The following is a 21,032-nucleotide window of genomic DNA, read 5'->3' as shown; positions in this document are numbered from 1 at the left end:
CACTGTTCACCTCCCTGGCATTATGATTATTTCCAGATTTAGGGTCTAAAAGCTGTGCAATTTTTTCACAAGCTTTTTAGACCCTAAAAACAAGAAAAAAAAACATACCACAGAGAGATCTAGAGCAGCTCCTACATATAAGGAATGTGTTTAGGAAGGACAGAGCAGGAAGAAAAAGGTGGAGGGGTTTGTCTCTTTGTTAACGTGGATCCGAGATAAAAACTTTTACTCATTGCAGAATTGTGTTCCTTTCATATAGTTTATATGGCATTCCTCAAGCCAAATACTTTTGTTTTGTTTAAATACTTGAATTCCCTTTAAACTAAACAAGCCTCACCCACAGCTTTTTCCCAGTGCCTTGGCACTATAGCAAGGGCTTATGGGAGTTCAGTCTGGGCAGGAGGAGGAAGAGGTTACTAGCCAGAGATTTCAGAGGCAGAGGGGAGGAGGAGCGGGGACTGAATTTACACAGGCAAGCTGATAGCATCTCCAACCCTCCACCTGTGACAATGTGACAAACAGAACATGGCTGCCCTCATTGTATCACAGGAATAAATAATCAAACTGTTGAAGCTGTTGGCAGCTTAATATGCTGTGTAAACTATCTAAACTTTAGATAAGATATATAGACAAGTTACTTGTTATAGTTCGTTTTTCATCTCAGATCTGCTTTAAAGGGATCTTCACCCAGGGCCTGGCCAGAAATGGCTCCCCGGCGGCTCCCGGCGACACTGGGCCTGAGTGTCGGGCTCCTCTTCACCACGCCGGCTGCCTCGCGTCATCACAGCGGCCGGCGTGACAGTACTGCGCATGCGCGGGGTGGCCGGCGTGGTGACGACCGACGTCACCTTTCAGGAACAGGAGCCCGACACTCGGGCCCAGTGTCACGGGGAGCTATTTCTGGCGAGGCCCTGGGTGAAGAGCCAGATGGACGCCGTGGGACCTCCCGATCCTACACTGGGCTGCAGAAAGCCCCAGGTGAGTACCGATTTCATTTTTATTTTGAGCTCGGAGTCCCTTTAAGAACTCTTTTACAGCTGCCATGAACGATGAGATGGATGAAGATTGTGAAGATGTGGAGTTCATTTGGGTAAATATTCAAGTGAGGTCATAGTTATGGGTGACTTCAACTTTCCAGACATTGACTGGAGTATTGAGGCTACCCATTCTTGTAAAAGAAGCTGATTTCTGGCAACACTACAGGACAGTTACCTGACTCAAATGGTAACTGAACCAACTAGGAGAAATGAGTTACTGGATTTGATCATTCCAAATAGACCAGATAATGTATCAAATGTGCAGGTTCAAGAACACTTGGGAAATAGTGATCACAACATGATAACGTTTGATCTGGTGACTGATAAGTCGCAGAGCATCGGGACAACTAAAAATATGAATTTTAGAAAAGCGAAGTTCAATCAACTCAGGCAGTCACTAAGTTAGGTGGACTGGGATAATGTACTACAAGGGAAGGACACTGAAGGGAAATGGCAAACTTAAAATTATTATCAATCAATATGGTAGTAAATATATCCCATGTGGAAACAAAACGTCTAGGAATAAAAAAAAAAGGCCTCTATGGATGGATAAAAAGGTTAGAGATAAAATTAAGTGGAAAAAGAATACCTATAAGGTCCTAAAACAGGAGGGGACCGAGTGCTGCATTAAGCAATTATAAGGAGTGCAATAAAAGTTGTAAAAAAAGAAATTACCGTATTTTTCCCCATATAAAACGCACCTTTTCTCCCCAAAAAATGGGGAGAAAAAGTCCCTGCGTCTTATACGGCAAAGGCAGGGAATCCCCGACTTCCGAACGCCCGCCAATAGAAACCGCGACCTAACGCCACGTCGGGGATTCCCTGCACTGCCCCTTATGTGATGCTCTGCCCCGTGTGTGCCGCTCCCTGCCCACAAGCAGTGTTTATGCCCGCAAACACCCGCCGCCGCTTGTGACCATGTTCCCTATGTGGTCCACAACTGCCGCGTATATGTACGCAAACACCCGCCGCTTGTGTACATGTCCCCCCTGTGTGGTCCGCAACTGCTCACTTGTGCCCTCACTTGTGTCGCCGCTTTCCCCTGGTGTAAATAGCTGGACCGCGCTCATCTTACCTAAGTCAGTGCCTTCTGCGGGGATCGGAGACCTGTCTTCACTTCCGCACTTCAGCTCTAGTAATTGCTTCTGCTGCGTCATCAGCAGAAGCCTTCACTAGGGGGAGCCGCGTGTGTGAAGACAGGTCTCCAATCCTCGCAGAAGGCACTGACTTAGGTAAGATGAGCGCGGTCCAGCTATTTACACCGGGGGAAGTGGCAACACAAGTCAGGGCACAAGCGGGCAGTTGTGGACCACCCAGGAGGAACATAGTCACAAGCGGCGACGCAGGTGTTTGAGGACATAAACACGGGGAGGTACAATGTAGGCAGAATGGGGAGACCTAGGGACAGAAAGACACACACTAGGGACATAATGAAGACAGCAGAACACGTACTAGGGACATACAGGGAACACCTGGGGACAGCAGGACATACACTAGGGACATACTGGGGACAGCAGGGTATGTACCAGACACACACTAGGGACATACTGGGGACAGCAGGACACACATTAGGGACATACTGGAGGCAGCAGGACACACACTGACATACTGGGGACAGTAGTACACACACTTGGGACAGAAGGTGACACAGGATGACACCAATTGGGGAGAACATCAACAAGACGCTCCTGGAACATGGAACCACCAGGTTTAGTATATTTTTTTTCCTTGTTTTTTGCCCCCTAAACCTAGGTGCGTCTTCTATTCCGGAGCGTCTTATACGGCGCGAAATACGGTAGGATGACAAAGATTGAAGCTGAAAATCAAATAGTTAGGGATATCAAATCTAACTCAAAGAACTTTTACAAGTACATCAACTCTAAAAAAAAGAAAGGTTGTATTAGACTCCTAAAGGATAAGGGTGAGAACTCAATGGTGGATGACTAAGGTAAGACGGAGTTATTAAATGCTTTCTTTGCTTCTGTCTTTACAAGGGAAACATAGCTGTTGCAAATTACAGATGCAGAAGAGTCTCAATATTCCAATTGTAATATGAAATACTTAAAGAGAAACCGTGTCCAAGAATTGAACTTCATCCCAACCAGTAGCTAATACCCCTTTTGCATAAGAAATCTATTCCTTTTCAACGGATCATCGGGGGGCTCTGTATGGCTGATATTGTGGTGAAACGCCTCCCACAAGAAACTCTGAGGACCATGGTACTCCTGGCAGTTTCCTGTCTGTGAACCGTGTTGCACTGTTTCCAACTGCCAAAACAGCAAGCAGCAGCTACATCACCTGCCAGCAGTAAAAATGTCACCATGGGATAAAGGTCAGAATGTAAATCAGGGATTTAAAAGATTTTACAATGGGCAAACACTGACTAGATCGTTTATTTATAATTATTGTAAAAATGAAGCACTTTTTTTATATTACATATTTTCACTGGAGTTTCTCTTTAACGCAGGAAGAAGTGACTAAATAAATTAAAAATATACCAGGCACCTGGCCCGGATGGCATGCATCCTCGGGTCCTAAGGGAATTAAGTTCAGTTATCGATAATCCCCTTTATCTTATCTTTTGTGACTCTCTTTCAACTGGCAGACTTCTAGTAGATTGGCGTACAGCCCACGTTTTTCCATTATTTAAGAAGGGCAAAAAAATAAAATCCAGGAAATTATAGACCTGTAAGCTTAACGTCAGCGGTGTACAAACAACTTGAGGTGGTACTAACATACTATACAAGACTTCATAGTAGAAAATCTTATTTCTCAGCATCAGCATGGGTCTTCTAAAGACAGGTCCTGTTTGACTAACATGCTCAGCTTTTGTGAAGTAGTGAACGCTAATATGGATATTGGGAATGCTGTATATGCAATATACTTGGACTTTGCAAAGGCCTTCGACACTGTTCCACACAAAAGTCTGGTGCAAAAGTTGAGCATGCAAGGACTGGGGAAGAGTCTGTGTGCATGGATAGAGAACTGGCTAATGGACAGAAAAGACCACACTTACCTTCGGTAAAGTCTTTTCCAGTAGTACAAGGGACAGCACCCCTCCATTGGGACTTGTCTCCCTCCCAATTCTGGACAGGAAGTTATTAAATACATTTGCATAATGGACAGCAGCATACATAAATACAAGCTACTCACAGAGATCCTCAGCAATAAAAAAAAAAGATGACTCGGACTCACCGTATGATGCTTGCATAATTTCTTTTCTTAATAGTTTCCCACATAGGGTGGGAAGTAGGGGTACTGTCCCTTGGACTACTGGAAAAGACTCTACCATAGGCAAGTGTGGTCTATCCCAGAAAGCCCTTGGGACAGCACCCCTCCATTGAGACGATAATCAAGATCTATAATTAGGGTGGAACCACTGCCTGTAGAACTTTTCTACCAAAGGCTAGATCACCACTGCATAAAATATTAAGTCTATAATGTTTTACAAATGTGTTTTGGCTGGACCAGGTAGCCACTCTGCAAGTCTGCTCGATGGAAGCTCCAGCCCTCTCTGCCCATGAGGTTGAAACACTTCTTGTTGAGTGAGCCTTGACAGATGTTGACAGAACTTTTCCCTGTGATTGATATGCTACAGAAATTGCCTGTCTTATCCATCTAGAAATAGTTGGCTTAGACACACGGAACTCTTTAATCTTTCCAGCGAAAAGTATAAATAAATCTACTGTTTTCCTCCAGGAATTAGATCATTCTAAGTATTGAAGCAGACATCTTCTAACATCCAAGCAAAGAAATCGCTATTCTTTTTCATTTGATTGTTTTTCCCAAAAGGATGGAAGAAAGATTTCTTGAGTCCTATGAAATTTTGATACTACCTTTGGAAGAAAGGCTATATCTGGATGTAAAGTAACCTTATCCTCAGAAATAACACAGTAAGGTGGCTTAACCACTTCACCACTGAGGGGTTTTACCCCTTGAACACCAGAGCAATTTTCACCTTTCAGCGCTCCTTCCATTAATTCGTCTATAACTTTATTATTACTTATCCCAATAAAATGAACTATATCTTGTTTTTTTCGCCACCAATTAGGCTTTCTTTAGGTGGGACATTATGCCAAGAATTTTATTCTAAATGTGTTTTAATGGGAAAATAGGAAAAAATATGGGAAAAAATTATTACTTTTCAGTTTTCGGCCATTATAGTTTTTAAATAAAGCATGCTACTGTAATTAAAACCCATGAAATGTATTTAACCATTTGTCCCGGTTATAAAACCATTTAAATTATGTCCCTATCACAATGTTTGCCGACAATATTTTATTTGGAAATAAAGGTGCATTTTTTTCCGTTTTGCATCCATCCCTAATTACAAGCCCGCAGTTTATAAAGTAACAGTGTTATACCCTCTTGACATAAATATTTAAAAAAGTTCAGTCCCTAAGGTAACTATTTATGTTTTTTTTTATTGTATTTTTTTTTTTTTTAATTACAAAAAAAAAATAAAAAAATTGGGGAGTGTGGGAGGTAATGAGTTAATTTATTGTGTAAATGTAATGTTTGTTTATGTAAAATGCTTTTAGGGTGTAGTTCACTATTTGGCCACAAGATGGCCACAGTGTGTTTGTTTACATGCGACCTGTAAGCGTCCTTCCGGACGCTTACAGGAAAGCAGTAGGCGGCTGGGAGAATCACTATGATCGCGCTGTTTCTAATAGAAGCAGCGCGATCATTGCGGGGGCTTAGATCAACGAACGGGAATGGATTTTCCCGTTCATTGATCTCCGTGCAAGCAGGCGGCGGCGTGCACGAGCGGCGGGAAAGCGGACAGCGGCGGTAGCGCGGAAGGTACGGATTTCTCCGTCCCTGGTTTTTTAGGGGGGGGAAAAAAAAGGGACGGAGAAATTCGTACCGCGGGGGTTTAAGTGGTTAATAAACAAAGCCTGCAATTCCTCCACCCTCCTGGCAGACGTAATTGCAAGAAGAAATGCTGTCTTTAAGGATAATAATTTCTCCGAAATCTGTTCAAGTGGATCAAATGGAGGGCCACACATGGCCTGTAACACTGTATTTAGATCCCAAGTAGGAGTCTTTGGTACAACTACTGGACGTAACCTCTGAAGTGCCTGAAAAAAAACGAACCAAAAAAATTCCTCTTGAGCCAGTTTTCTTTGTAAGAAAACACTAATTGCTGCGGTTTGTAATTTTAGAGTAGTAATACTTGGACCCTTTTGAAACCCAGACTGCAAGAACACCAACACTGAAGTTGATGAATGAACATTCATCGCTCTCTCCATGCACCAGCTGTTATGCACTCTCCAGGCTTTCTGATATATTACTCTAGTCACTTTTTTTCAACTTTGTATCAAGGTTTCCAAAAGACCATCAGAAAACCCCTTAGAATTTAAGCTGTTACATTCAGGTTCCATGCAGAAAGATGCATCTGCTGTAGATTTGGATGACACGCTGGACCCTGCTGAAGTAGTGGACGTTGTGGCAATATCAATGGAGGATTGACTGCTAATCTCTTTAATAGACTGAACCATGAACTTTTTGACCAAAAAGGGACTAATAGAATCACCCGAGCTTTGTCTCGACAAATCCTGCTGAGGACCTTCGAAATTTGAGACAGAGGGGGGAATGCATACATCTGTTTGAACCCCCAATTCACAGAGAAGGCATCTACTGCCCATGGTCCTTCCTGAGTGCACAGGGAACAGAATTTCTGACACTTTGCATTGTCCTTCCTCGCAAACAGATCTACTGAAGGATGAGCCCATGTTGTACAGATTACCTGAAACACTTCCGAATTGAGGGTCCACTCTTCCTGCATTAGAGCAGATCTGCTGAGATAATCCGCTAGATGGTTGTATGCTCCTTTTAGATGTATTGCTCGGATGGATCTCAGATTGTTTTCGGCCCAGCGAAGAATCCTTGACGTTTAAGTCCATAGTAGAGGACTCCTTGTTCCTCCCTGCCGATTGATATACGCCACTACACTGCTGTTGTCTGTGCGTACTAGAACATGACACTGATTGATGCGACTGCTGAAATGTAGTAGGCCTTTCCACACTGCCTTGCAGTTCCCTGCTGTTTGATAATCTCCCTCTCATCAAGTTGGACCAAAGACCTTGTGCTGGCAGAGAGTCTACATGAGCCCACCCCCAGGAGCTGGCATCCATTGTCAGAATTTGTTGAACTGGAAACCACCATTGTCGACCTTCTGAGAGACATACAGGATTTTGGCACCAAATGAGAGATGCCTTCACTTTGTGTGGAATCATTACTATTTTTTCCAGGGATGCAACGTCTCTGTTCCAGCTTCTGAGAATCCACTTTTGAAGTATCCTGGAATGCAACTGTCCCCACTGAGCTGCTGGAAAAGAGGAGGTTAACAGTCATCGGATCGACATGGCTTTTCTTAGTGTGATCGAACCTGTGGTCTGAAAAGAAACAACCGTTTTAAGGATAGCAGTCACTTTTCTCTGAGGCAGATACACTTTCTCATCAATAGTGGACATAACAAATCCTAAAATATTCCATAGACTCTTTGGGCTGAATAGATGATTTTGACCAGTTAATAAGCCATCCCAATGACTGAAGCAATTCCAGGGCAGAATTAACCTGGACTCTCACAGAATCTCTTCCTGGAAGAGGTTTTGGGATCCGGGTCTGGCTTAGTGGAGCTACGAAAGGAGTGTCTGGGCTGAAAGGACCTCTTTGTAGGAAATAAAAACAGGGAACATAAAGAGCCCCAATAGTGTAATTCGTACTGGACAAGGTGGCAATAAGTTTGTATTGCTAGATACTCTCAAGTCAGGGTCACCAGCAGGCAACCACTGTAAAGGCAGGTGGGGAGATTGTCCTGACCCCACTCAGGATTAAGAAGTCGCTCTCTGTAGACAGGAAGAAAGGGTAGCAACCCTCCACCAAGGGTGGACTCAAAATTGTATACAATGAACAGAGGTGCCAAAAGTATAAGATTAGATTAAATGAGCTTAAAAACCAACTTAAATGGCAAAATTGAAGGAGGAAGTGGTGACCTTACCTCCCTCAAGCAGACAAGACAATGACTGCGATTCGGACAGTCAAACACATTTATTAGGAACTCCAAAAAGAAATGCAATGCGTTTCGCAGGTTCAACCCCGCTTCATCAGGCAATATAGGGAGGAGTATCAAACAATCTGCACAAGGATTCAATTTAAGCGCCTCTTAAACTCTTTGTAGGAGAATTCTTCTTTGCATCTGCAGTTCTTTCTAGTGTCTGCTCCAATTTTGAACCAAAGAGAAATTCACCATCACACGGTAAACCACACAACTTAGACCGAGAAGAGTTATCTCCTTGCCAGGTCTTCACCCATACACCACGCCTAGCTGAATTTACTAGGGCTGTGGTTCTAGCTGTCAACTTTACCGTATCATCTACTGCGTCAGTGAGATAGAGAGTAGCATTAAACAATTTGGAAAGTCTTTCAATATTTCCTCTCTAGGTACTCCGGATGCTATTTTATCCTGTGTTTCAGATAACCCGGTCCTCAAAGATCTTGTGTTTCAGATAACCCGGTCCTCAAAGATCTATCTACCGCTGTGGAGGCCACTGAAGGTTTAAATGTTAGAGAAGAAGACTCCCATGCTCTTCTGAGTAGATTGGCAGTCTTTTTATCAATAGGGTCTTTTAAGTTACCAACATTTTCAAACTAAGTCCGACTTTTTTGACACCCTAGAAAAAGATGGCTCAAGCTTGGGAGAGGTACCCCAGAATTTTTGATTATCCGAACTAAGCGGGTATCTACGAGCTAAAGAGCAAGGCTAAAAAGCTCTCTTTTCAGGTTCATCCCATTCCTTCCTAATCATATTTTTTAAAGAGGAATGGACTGGAATGAAACTAGTCTGGGGATCTGAAACTCTCATACATTTGATTCAAGGACGACAGGGCTTTTTGATCTATAGTAATACCCATAGAATTATGCATATCAGATAACAAATCCTTTATGAGATCTGGTGAAAAGGCAAACTTCTGTGGTTTATCTGGCTTATCAACAGTATCCTCAGCAGAAATTTCTTCCAGGAAAGATATTTCAACCTCCTCTTCAGAAAGATCTGAACCATCTGACTCCTCACCCCTCTTTCTTTTAGCAACAGCCTGGGGGGGGGGGGGGGGGGGGGGTAAGCAGCAGGCAAAGTGACCTCTACATTAGGGGAAGGACCCAACTCCATAGGTGTACTGTCCCCCTGTGAGTAAGAGGCGGCAGCAGCAGCAGAGGAGGATGCCATAGCTCTTTTATAGCAGAAGACATTTCTGAGTGCATCCAGACCATTAAGTCTTTGAAAACCACCGGAGACTCATCCTTAACAATTTTGTCCGTACAGGATTGGCATAATTTATTTGAAGAGGATGCAGATGATAAACGATTATTACAGATAGTACATAGTCTTTCTTTGGAGGATAATGAATGTCTACTCTGAGTGGACTGAGAAGATGGCTTGTCCTTTTCCTTATCAGGCTGGTCAGCTTTAATAGTTTTAGGCTGAAATATAGATCAGAAAAAAAGCCATCAGTCCCTTCAGTGTACACAAAACAGATCTGCAGAAGTACCAAACACAACTGCTCACCAGAGAGGGTTCAGAGCCAGTTTCTGCAAATTGCAGTAAAGCAAGGCCTGCGGCCTCCTCCATGGTCCACCAAACAGCATTGAGGCCATGAACAAAAAGACAGGTGTTAAACCTTACCCTCGCTTCCAACTCCTCCTCAATTGCCTGTAGCAGCCTCTCATCTCTCGCAGCCAGCCACAATAGGAATCACAGCCCTGCAATAAGGACCGATCATGTGAGGAGTCATGTGGGACGCCTGCACATGACGTTATCGCACTTCCGCCCGGAATTTCCAGTTAGCGTGCTGCCGTCCATATATCTTCTGCACTCCATAAAGAAGCCTCCAACACGCTGTACGCACTGCACACTGAGTCCCCTGCTCAGCCCTTACATTGCCTACACCGCACGCTGCACCTGATATGGGAGCACAGAGACCCCTCCACACTTCCTGTCAGGGACAGGAAAAACAACTGTGGATCTCTGTGAGTAGCTTGTATTTATGTATGCTGCTGTCCATTCTGCAAATATATTTGTTAAATAGCTTCCTGTCCAGAATTGGGAGGGAGACAAGTCTGAATGGAGGGGTGCTGTCCCAAGGACGTTCTGGGAAACAGAGTTGTGGTCAATGGATCTTATTCAAAATGGGTGACTGTTAGCAGCGGGGTCCTACAGAGGTCAGTACTAGGTCAAGTACACTTCAATGTATTTATTAATGGTGTAGTAGATGCAGTAGAAAGCAATGTTGCTATTTTTGCATAGGATACAAAATTGTGCAGAATCATCAACTCACAGGAAGATGGAGACATATTGCAACAGGATCTGGATAGAATGGCTATATGGACACATACATGGCAGATGAAATTCAATGTTGAAAATGTAAAGTCATGCATTTTGGTCATAGCAATGGTCTAGCACCATACAAAATAAACAGGATACAGATGGGAACATCATACTTGGAGAAGGACCTAGGAGTAATCATCAATAATAAGTTAAATAATCGTATTCAATGCCAAACTGCTGCAGCTAAAGCGAATACAATTTTGGGATGCATTAAAAGGGAAATAAAAACTTGAGATGCTAGCATAATATTGACCCCGTTTAACTCTCTAGTAAGACCACATCTGGAATATGGAATTCATTTCTCAGCACCACATTACAGGAAGAATATTGCAGTTTTAGAGCAGGTGTAGAGACAAACAACAAAATTGATAAGAGGGATAGAAGGTCTTACTTACCAAGAAAGGTTAGATAATTAGATATTTAGTCTGGAGAAAAGAGGTATTAGAGGGGATCTAATTAACATGTATAAATACATCAGAGGGCAATATAAAAGCTTAGCGGATGAGCTTTTTGTCCTTAGGCTTTCACAAAGGGCTAGAGGACATGATTACAGTAAAAGTAATTAAGATGTGGAATGCATTGCCACAGGAAGTAGTTATGACAAATTCTATATCTGCATTTAAAGGGGGCTTAGATGCTTTCCTTGCATTGAAAGACATCCCTGGATGTAATTACTAGGTAACGTACAGTGGTTTTGATCCAGGGATTTTATCTGATTGCCATCTGGAGCCGGGAAGGAATTTTTTCCCTTTTGGGGCAATTGGACCATGCCTTGTAAGGGTTTTTCACCTTCCTCTGGATCAACAGGGATATGTGAGGGAGCAGGCTGATGTTGTACTTTATTTTCTGGTTGAACTCGATGGTTGAAATTTTTCAACCCAAATAACTGTATGCAACTCACTCAGGCTCGAGATTACCGCTCTGAGGTGCGGATTTCTGTCCTGAGCCTGGGATTACCGCTCTGAGGTGCGGATTTCTGTCCCGAGCTTGATTTGGGATTACCGCTAAGGTGGTTAATAGCAGAGGCCTCAAACCTGCTTCAGTTTGGCTTGGAAACTTTCAAACGCACCCGTCCTGATTGTACAGTGTGTTGTACTGCTCATGGATCCATTCTCCTCATTATTGTATTTTTTTGTACTATGTAGAGCTACTGAAGATGATGATGCTAGGTTACTAAAAATAATAATAGTTTGCTAAGAACCATTTTATTTTGCATTAAAAGTAATGTATGGCTAATGCCAATTACTGCATTTGAGCACAAGAACCTTAACCTACCCACAAAACATGGTGATGGTAATATAATTGTTTGGTTCGGTTTTCCTGCTGCTTAATGAGGACAACAATACATAATGGAGGCAGACATCTGAAATTGTACCAGTAATTTCTGCAGGAAAATATAGTACCCATTCATCAGTTAATGTTTTGGAATGTCAGAGATGTAACTCCTAACCTCGATTCTATGCAAATATTGAGGAAGTCCTTTAAAATCTGAAAGTTTAAAGGTCAACTGAAATGACAGTGATATGGAGTCTGTCATGTTTTTCCATTTGAAAAATACCAGTTGCCTGTCATCCTGATCATTCATGCATAAGGATTGTCCGAATCACCCATCTGAAACAAGCATGTGGCCAATCCAGTCAAACGTCAGCCAGAAACATCTGATCTGCAAGCTTGTTTTGGGATTATGGCTAAAAGTACTAAAGGTTGAGGCTCAGCAGGACAGCCAGGCAATTTTGCTTTGTTTAATTGGATATACATATGGCAGCCTTCATATGCCTCTCATTTAATGTGTCCTTTAAGGTGTTATGTGAAGAGGTATGGAGTGAAATTTCTCCAAGCTAGTGTGCAGAGTTGGCTAAAAGTCATGGGAAACATTTAGTTATGGTTGCTCAAAGGAGGCACGTTACTTAAGAAAAAAAGATTTGCATATAAAAAATGCAGTTTTGAATCATTTTCTTCAAATAAGAGGTCAGGCACAATGTCTTTGAAAACTAGATCATGGGAACCCAGTTAAATAAGGCAGACTTACATAAAATACAGATCAGATTTTGAGTCGAATTTAGACTTTAAAGCACCACTGTAAACTAAGTCTTATCTACAGAAACATGTTTTAGCATGGTGTACCTACAAACTCCTTTAGTCCTACACCAAGTGACTCCTAATTTAACCTTAAATTAAACCTAAAGGTTGACTCACTAATGCTACACAAAAGAGAGTGTACATCAAAAACTGGCTTGCCTATACTTACAAAACAACAAAAAAAATTGTGTACATGCTCATCATGTGGCCTGTAATAGCTAAAAGGGAATTTACTTTCAGAATCCTCTCTATCAACAAAAGCGCACCAATGTGGCACCAATGCAGTTACACTGTGAGTGGATGTATTTCAAACACTTTTTTTTGTTAGGGGAAACGTTTATAAAACATCCCTGCAGTACTAAGCCCTAATTTACCCGTCTTCCCCACATAGGTTCCATAAGCAGTACTAGCTAACACAGTCTATAGCATTGGGGGGGACTCTGCAAAAACAGGAAGGGCGCCATCAACAAATGTATACCGCAAAAATGGGATGTTCTGAGTAAGTTCAATCACTTGTTTTGGTCAACTGCCATTTAATGTCTCTAGGCATGTTTTAAACAAGATCCCTGGGAGTTTTGCTCCACTTCCAGCTAACATCTGGATTTTAGGAGGAAGTAAGGTAAAAAAAAAGGTATTCTGCTGAAAGAGTTTCAACCAAACACAAAGAAAAGAAGTAGAGGGGGCTGGAGTCAACTCACACAAAACACTTGTTAGTAGACCGAGAGGGTCCTTTTTTAGGAAGCAGGAAAAAAGGGCGCAGGCAGCTAGTGGACAAAAAGGGCACCGCCATTCACTCTCATAATAAATAACGTTTAATGGGCGCCGAGCAGGAAAAAAGGGCGCCGGACATAAATAACGTTTACAAACGGCGCCCGGAGATTTTTAATGATTTATAAGTGTGCTTGTGGTGATTTACGTTTATAAAATGCACCCGTGCCGAATAACGTTTATAAAAATACTAAACCTATTTATCTAATTTAACTAATTAAAACATTATTTAAAGTTTTATCCCTTACTGTTTGTAAAACATTATTATTCACAAAATAAAGCGATCAGTACGTAACGTAAATTGCAATATATTTTTTGCAGCCACAATTAGTAAAACATTATTATCCACATAATAAAGGGGGGGTCTTAGGTTTAGGCACCACCAGGGGGGGTCTTAGGTTTAGGCACCACCAGGGGGGGTCTTAGGTTTAGGCACCACCAGGGGGGGTCTTAGGTCTAGGCACCACCAGGGGGGGTCTTAGGTCTAGGCACCACCAGGGGGGGTCTTAGGTCTAGGCACCAACAGGGGGGTCTTAGGTTTAGGCACCACCAGGGGGGTCTAGGGGTTAGGGATAGGTACAGGGAGGGTTCTGTGTGAGAGTAGGCTTAGGTATAGTTTTAGTAAAATTTTAGTAATACTTACTAATGTTTTACAACACTTATTACGAACATAGTAATATTTATATCATTGTTATAAAGAATATTTTCAGATTTTATTATACGAACAAACCATAAATGAAGGTTATTCACAATAATATACAATTATAACAATTAAACATATTATTGTTTTTTTAATAAACGTAATTATAAGTTTAACTTTTGAAACAGGGAAGATTAACGTTCTCACAATTGCCGATTTCATAAACATTATTTAATGATTTATAATTTTGTAAAACATTATTTGTAAACGAAATATAGCACACTATTTTTATAAACGTTATTAATGATTAATTAATTAATTAGCGTTTACACCCCGTGCCCTTTTTGTCCGTGCGCCCTTTTTGTACGTACGCCCTTTTTTAACCTGGCCACTAGTGATTAAATATCTTCTCTGTGAGCAGATCTGGCAAGAGTTTTTAACGAGGTCTGAAAATGAGGAGAGTGCCAGTGCTGGATTGGGGCTGCACAGGAGGAAAGGGAAGCCTTATTAGTATTCCCCCTCCCGATGTAAGTACCCTCCAGGGGCAGTTTTTTACATTAGTTACAATTACGTTAATTTGTGACAACTTATTTTGATAATGATTTGCTTACAGAGGACTGAAAATATGTTCTGTTGCTAAGGTGTGAAAACATGTTCCATGAAAAAACTCAAAATAAAATAAAAAAAATAAGGGCCATACCAAGAGTTAAATAAAGTGAATCATGCAATCCAGAGTGATGTGGCTTATTGCAACTCAACTAAGAGGCATAACCCTGTGTATATGCTACTAACAGCCAGGTAAAAAAACAAAACAAAAGCAATATCAAATCAATTTAACTTTAGGATATTGCACAAAAGACAAAAACGTATAGTCAAAAGTAATGGGTTAAACATTGGATTGTATGTTCTAAATGTGTTAAGCAGAATTACTTGCATAAAGTTTTACACACGATGTGCTGACTGCAGTGCATTGCATGTAATGTAATTCTGCTCTATTCATTATGTGGTAAGACTTTGCATATGTTATCCTGCTGAACGCAGTTTAGTGCATACCCCCTATTGTTTCTGAAACAATAGGGGTATAAATAAATATCACAATGCTGAAAAGCGGACAGAAGCGGATACAACTGCGCTAGAGGGCTCAGGCCCTTAAAATGGACCTGAATTCTTGCACAGGACAGAAAGAAAACATAGCCTGTCTAATTCTCCCTCGTGTGACTAAGCACAAGTTGTAATTTGATTCCTCATCTGTGTCAGTTGTCTGCCACAGCAGAGAAGCTAATTGGTAAACATCCTGATGTTAACAATATGTATGCTTCGATAAAAACAGAAAGTAGACAAACTGCGGATTCATTGCAGGATTTGTATCAGCTGCAATGAAGACATTTTTTTCTTTAAAGAGACTCCGTAACAAAAATTGCATCCTGTTTTTTATCATCCTACAAGTTCCAAAAGCTATCCTAATGTGTTCTGGCTTACTGTAACACTTTTTGCTATCACAGTCTCTGTAATAAATCAATGTATCTTTCCCCTGTCAGACTTGTCGGCCAGTGTCTGGAAGGCTGCCAAGTTCTTCAGTGTTGTGGTTCTGCTATGAACTCCTCCTTTCAGGCCCCTCTCTGCACACTGCCTGTGTAATATTTAGATTAGTGCAGCTTCTCTCCGCTCTCGTATCTTTTACAAGCTGGATAAAGTGTCCTCTGAGCTGGCTGGGCTTTCACATACTGAGGAAATTCAGACAAGGGCAAAGCGGTTTGCAGGAAGAAAAGAGCAGCCTGAAACTTCAGTGCATGAGAGCAGAAGGGGGAATGAAACACACAAATGATCTCTTGAGATTCAAAAGGAAGGGTGTATACAGCCTGCTTGTGTATGGATGTATTTTGTATGTGTGGACATACTGTACATCAACCTACTTCCTGTTTTGGTGGCCATTTTGTTTGTTTATAAACAAACTTTTTAAAACAGTTTTTAACCACTTAATGCGGCGGGGAGCGGCGAAATTGTGACAGAGGGTAATAGGAGATGTCCCCTAACACACTGGTATGTTTACTTTTGTGCGATTTTAACAATACAGATTCTCTTTCAAGGTTATTAAGCTCTTGCGTATCCTTTAGAGCATAGAGCAAGTTCTGAGTTCAGGTCCATGAATGTAACACTATTTTATGACTCCATGTTGAGGTTTTAGTTTTTTGGTCTTGCAAAACATCTCTTGTTGGAAAGTGCAGGCTAGGCACACATGTACAATCTGCTGGCCAACTCGATCACTTTGAGCAAATCTGCTATACTTTATACCCTTAACAAATTCGATTGTTAGAACATTTCTATATGAGCAGGCGAGAGATTGATGGCTGCTGCATCGAACAATACAAATGGTCAAGGGGTGTCCCCAGACGCACTCCTCTGGAATCAGGTCGAGATGCAAAGATGGTCGGCCCACCAGAGCACAGGCAGGCTAAAGGTATTTCTTATGTAGATACTAGCACACTCCAAACCGATAACTGAGAAAGTAGCTTTTACTTTATCCAGCAAATTATTACATTTGCAATTCAAAATAGTGACAATACAGCAGGCGAAATGGCAAAAAGGATAGTTACCAAAATGGCAACCAAAGTCCATCAACCAAGCCAAGACTAACTGGATATAGTGAGCGATAAACATGTGGTTGCTTACGAGTCCGAAGATTTATAGCATCCAGTTGATGCACCCCTTTCAGCAAACAGCAACAGAAACCGACCATGAGCTGTTTAGGGCAATTATGCCCGTCTATGCACATTATGGCTTGAAGAAGAGCATAATTGCCTGAAACAGCTCGTGGTCAGTGTACAATACAACACTTACATTTCAACTGGAGTTCATTTAAAATTGACAAAGCAATGCACAGTCTGGTGTAGTCTGATCATTATCCGATCGGCAAAGGGATCAACTTGACAGATCGTGTGCCTAGCTTTAAAGGCAAATCTTGGTACAGGCATGCAGCACAATTAATGCCTTGAAGTGGTATAAAACCCTGACATAACATTCAATAAAAACGTGTTTTCCTACTTTTTATATGCCATATGGTTACCATATTTGCATTTGTGCATAAATGTTATTATTCATTTAGAAATCACAAGTTCCCAAAAGTACAGTTTTTTGCTTTGAGAGCTGACTTTGCATTTCATGCATAACTGTTTTTATTCATTATGTATTGAAGGCAGAAATGCTTTGAGTTTCTGTCTGTGTCCAGGAGCAGCACAGTCAGAGAATGTGCCACATTCCTCCCTTGATACAATTAAGTAAACACAAGATAACATTATCTCCACTTTCAGATGTGTTCAGATTTCTCTGCACTGAACGTTCAAATCCTGTGTGTAACCCTTTGAATGCTGTTCAAGTAAAAAAAAAAAAAACGAGACTGGCTCTCTAAGGTGCATTTATACAAAGCTCCATCATGAATTACCGTTACGCAAGTTTGTTTGGTACTTACTTTAAAATGAATCTGAAGAAAAACGCTGTTGTAATGATTACAAGGTTAGACAACAATGCGGCCATGGCCTAAAAACAGTAAAAAGTTTAATCAGAATTGACATACCAGTAAAAAACACAGAATATATTTCTAATCCACACTATTGCTTATTAGATTAGCTCTACATTATCCACCATTTACCACCAACCAACTTTACAATTTCATTTTTATGATTTTTGTTTTTGGCTACTAGAGTCATATAATGGTTAATAGAAGAAGTAGAGCATGAAAAAAAATTGGACTGGTGCTGTCATCCAGCTCTTTATAGGACTAAAAAAGTCTGAGGTCAAGGAGGAGGAGAAGGAGGAAGCTTGGTAGGATGGATGTATGTGAATGAAATATGCTGCCATGATTTTAAATGAAAGTGAGTGTTCATTTTTTTTATGTTCAATACGATGATGTTACACTATATTAGTTCCATATCTTTCAACTTTAAAAAAACCTTGGGAAAAAGAAAAGGCTGGAAAACTGTAGGACTCAAGAGCTCGTGTTCAATTAACTTTTCCTTAAGTTTTCTCACAGGAGATATTTTGAAACCTTATTAACCACTTAAGGACTGCAGTCTTAAACCCCCTTAACCTCCTGGGCGATACAATAATATCGCCAGGGGTCGGCGCAGCACATTTTTTAAAAATTATTATTATGTGCAGCGGCATCCCCCCAACCCCTCCGATCGCCTCCGGCAATCAAAGCAAACAGGAAATCCCGTTCATAACGGGGATTTCCTGTTTGGCTTCCCCGTCGCCATGGCGACAATCGGGATGACGTCAACGACGATCGGGATGACGTCAACGACGTCGTGACGTCAGAGGGAGTCCCGATCCACCCCTCAGCGCTGCCTGGCACTGATTGGCCAGGCTGCGCACGGAGTCTTGGGGGGGGGGGGGGGCGGCGCGGCACGGCGGGTAGCGGCGAATCAGCGCGGAGCGGCGGCGATCGGTATATACACGCAGCTAGCAAAGTGCTAGCTGCGTGCAACAAAAAAAAATTATGCAAATCGGCCCACCAGGGCCTGAGAAATCCTCTGTGGCGGCTTACCCCGAGCTCAGCTCGGGATTATCCCCCAGAGGGTTAAAGGGAACCTGAAGCAAGTAAAATAATTTAAAATAAACACATTACGTAGCTGCATATGAATATTACATACTTACCCCGCAGTCAGTTCCTCTCAGAAGCACACCATTTTCTACTTACAGTGATCCCTTCCAGTTCTGACAATATTTTGTCAGAACTGAAATATACCAGTTGTTGTCAGTTATACATCAGCAGCTGTCAGTTACAACTGAATGTGCAAGGTAATGTCAATGTTTCATTATGGCTCAAGTAGGTGATATTACAGTTTAACAGTGTGCTGACCAGGAAGCTGTTAAGGGGTAATGGCTATTTTTAAAATGGAGGACAGAGAATTCTGTTGATCACAGTGGACAAATGGGGTGCAGGAGAGGAGAAAGAGATTGAGGAGTAGACTACACAGAAGGTATGTATGACCTGTGTATGGTAATTTTGACTTTTTATGTTGAGTTCAGGTTCTCTTTAACCGTTTCAGCCCGCGGTTATTTTTTGCCTTATGCATCAGACCAATTTTCACCTCCCATTCATTTGCTAATAACTTTATCACTACTTAGCACAATTTATTGATCTATAGCTTGTTTTTTCCGCCACTAATTAGGCTTTCTGTGGGTGGTACATTTTGCTAAGAGCCAATTTACTGTAAATGCATTTTAACAGGATAAATAAGAAAAAAATGGAAAAAAATTCATTATTTCTCAGTTTTTGGCCATTATAGCTTTAAAATAATCCATGCTACCATAACTAAAACCTATGTATTTTATTTGCCCGTATGTCTCGGTTATTATACCATTTAAATTTTGTCCCTATCACAACGTATGGCGCCAATATTTTATTTGGAAATAAAGGTGCATGGTTTCCGTTTTGCGCCCATCACCATTTACAAGCTTATAATTTAAAAAATGTTTGTAGTATACCGCCTTCAAATGCATATTTAAAAAGTTCAGACCCTTAGGTAACTATTTATGTCTTTTTTTTAATTGTAATTTTTTTTTTCCCCATTAAAAAATTTATTTGGGGAATATTTTGGTGTGGGACATAAACAGTTAATTTTTAATATTGCTGTAAGTGTAAATTGTAATGTAAATAATGTGTAGATGTATCAAAAATTCACATACAATTGTGTGCTAAGGACACTATGACACTAATGAAAAAAGTTCAAAAACCCGTAATTGCAAAGGTATAAATCCATTTATTGCTAAATCTATAAAAGACAATGCGGTGTGTGCCCCAAAGTGCAACCCCCCCATAAAAAGACCCAGGACTCAAGCCCCAACACTACCCACAAGCAATACCCCTGACATGGGAGAGAAACCACCACAGGTAAACCTCCCTGCCTTCTGCCCTCAGAGCTCTTATAAGGCAGGCCTGCCTAATGAAGTTCTTGGTGTTGTCAGCAACAACATATTGCTTGTGGGTAGTGTTGGGGCTTGAGACCTGGGTCTTTTTATAGGGGGGTTGCACTTTGGGGCACACACCGCATTGTCTTTTATAGATTATTTAGCAATAAATGTGTAGATGTAGTTTTACTATTTGGCCACAAGATGGCCACCTTCGGTTTTGTTTTCCATCCTTGTACTTCTCACTAAGCGGAAGTACAAGGGAGATGCAGAAATTGTTCCGGCCAGAAGAACTGAAGCCTCACGGGTGATCGCTTCGGTTTTTCTGCGGGGGAGAGGGATCGGTGATCGGGAGCCATGTTCCCTTTCACTGATCCCAGGGCTACCGGGGTACACCGCGGGGACACGGGGGCGCGCCGAACAGCGGGAGCGCAGCGCATCAGCCGCCCGGACATGAGCTTCACGTCTGGGCGGCTGAAATGGTTAAGGACCAGACACTTTTTTCCATTCAGTCCACTGCACCTTTAACGGTTTATTGCTCAGTCATACAACCTACTACCTAAATGAATTTTACCTCCTTTTCTTGTCACTAATACAGCTTTCTTTTGGTGCTATTTGATTGCTGCTGTGATTTTTAGTTTTTATTATATTCATCAAAAAAAAAAAAGGCATGAATTTTGTCAAAAAATTATTTTTTTAACTTTCTGTGCTGACGTTTTTCAAATAAAGTAAAATTTCTATATACATGTTGTCTAAATTTATTGTGCTACATGTCTTTGATCAATAAATAGACACTTGAGTTTTTTTTTCGTTTGGGTAAAAGTTATAGCGTTTACAAACTATGGTGCAAAAAGTAAATTTGCCCAGTTTGAAGCATCTCTGACTTTTCTGAGCACCTGTCATGTTTCATAAGGTGCTAGAATCCAGGATAGTATAAATACCCCCCAAATGACCCCATTTTGGAAAGAAGACATCCCAAAGTATTCACAGAGCCATGGTGAGTTCATAGAAATTTTTATTTTCTGTCACAAGTTAGCGGAAAATGACACTTTGTGACAAAAAAAAAAAGTTTCCATTTCTGCCCCTCTGAAAACTTTGGGGTGTCATCTTTCCAAAATGGGGTCATTTGTGGGGTGTTTACTGTCCTGGCATTTTGGGGGGTGATAAATTGTAAGCACCCCTGTAAAGCCTAAAGTTGCTCATAGGA

General features: G+C 41.4%; 1 protein-coding gene across 6 annotated transcripts in view; it reads right to left on the bottom strand.

Annotated features, from left to right (window-relative positions):
• Positions 1-21,032, bottom strand: part of SLC35A5 (solute carrier family 35 member A5) — a 70,497-nt gene that overhangs the window by 2,939 nt on the left and 46,526 nt on the right. For all 6 annotated transcript variants that reach the window (XM_068269822.1, XM_068269827.1, XM_068269821.1 and 3 more), the window contains one exon: positions 17,382-17,449. In XM_068269822.1, coding sequence (XP_068125923.1) covers positions 17,382-17,449 — 68 coding nt within the window. The remainder of the gene's footprint in view (positions 1-17,381; positions 17,450-21,032) is intronic.

Source organism: Hyperolius riggenbachi, chromosome 2 (genome assembly GCF_040937935.1).
Source record: "Hyperolius riggenbachi isolate aHypRig1 chromosome 2, aHypRig1.pri, whole genome shotgun sequence".
Taxonomy (NCBI): domain Eukaryota; kingdom Metazoa; phylum Chordata; class Amphibia; order Anura; family Hyperoliidae; genus Hyperolius; species Hyperolius riggenbachi.
The sequence above is the reverse complement of the archived record's forward strand: the minus strand, read 5'-3'. Positions and strand labels throughout refer to the sequence as shown.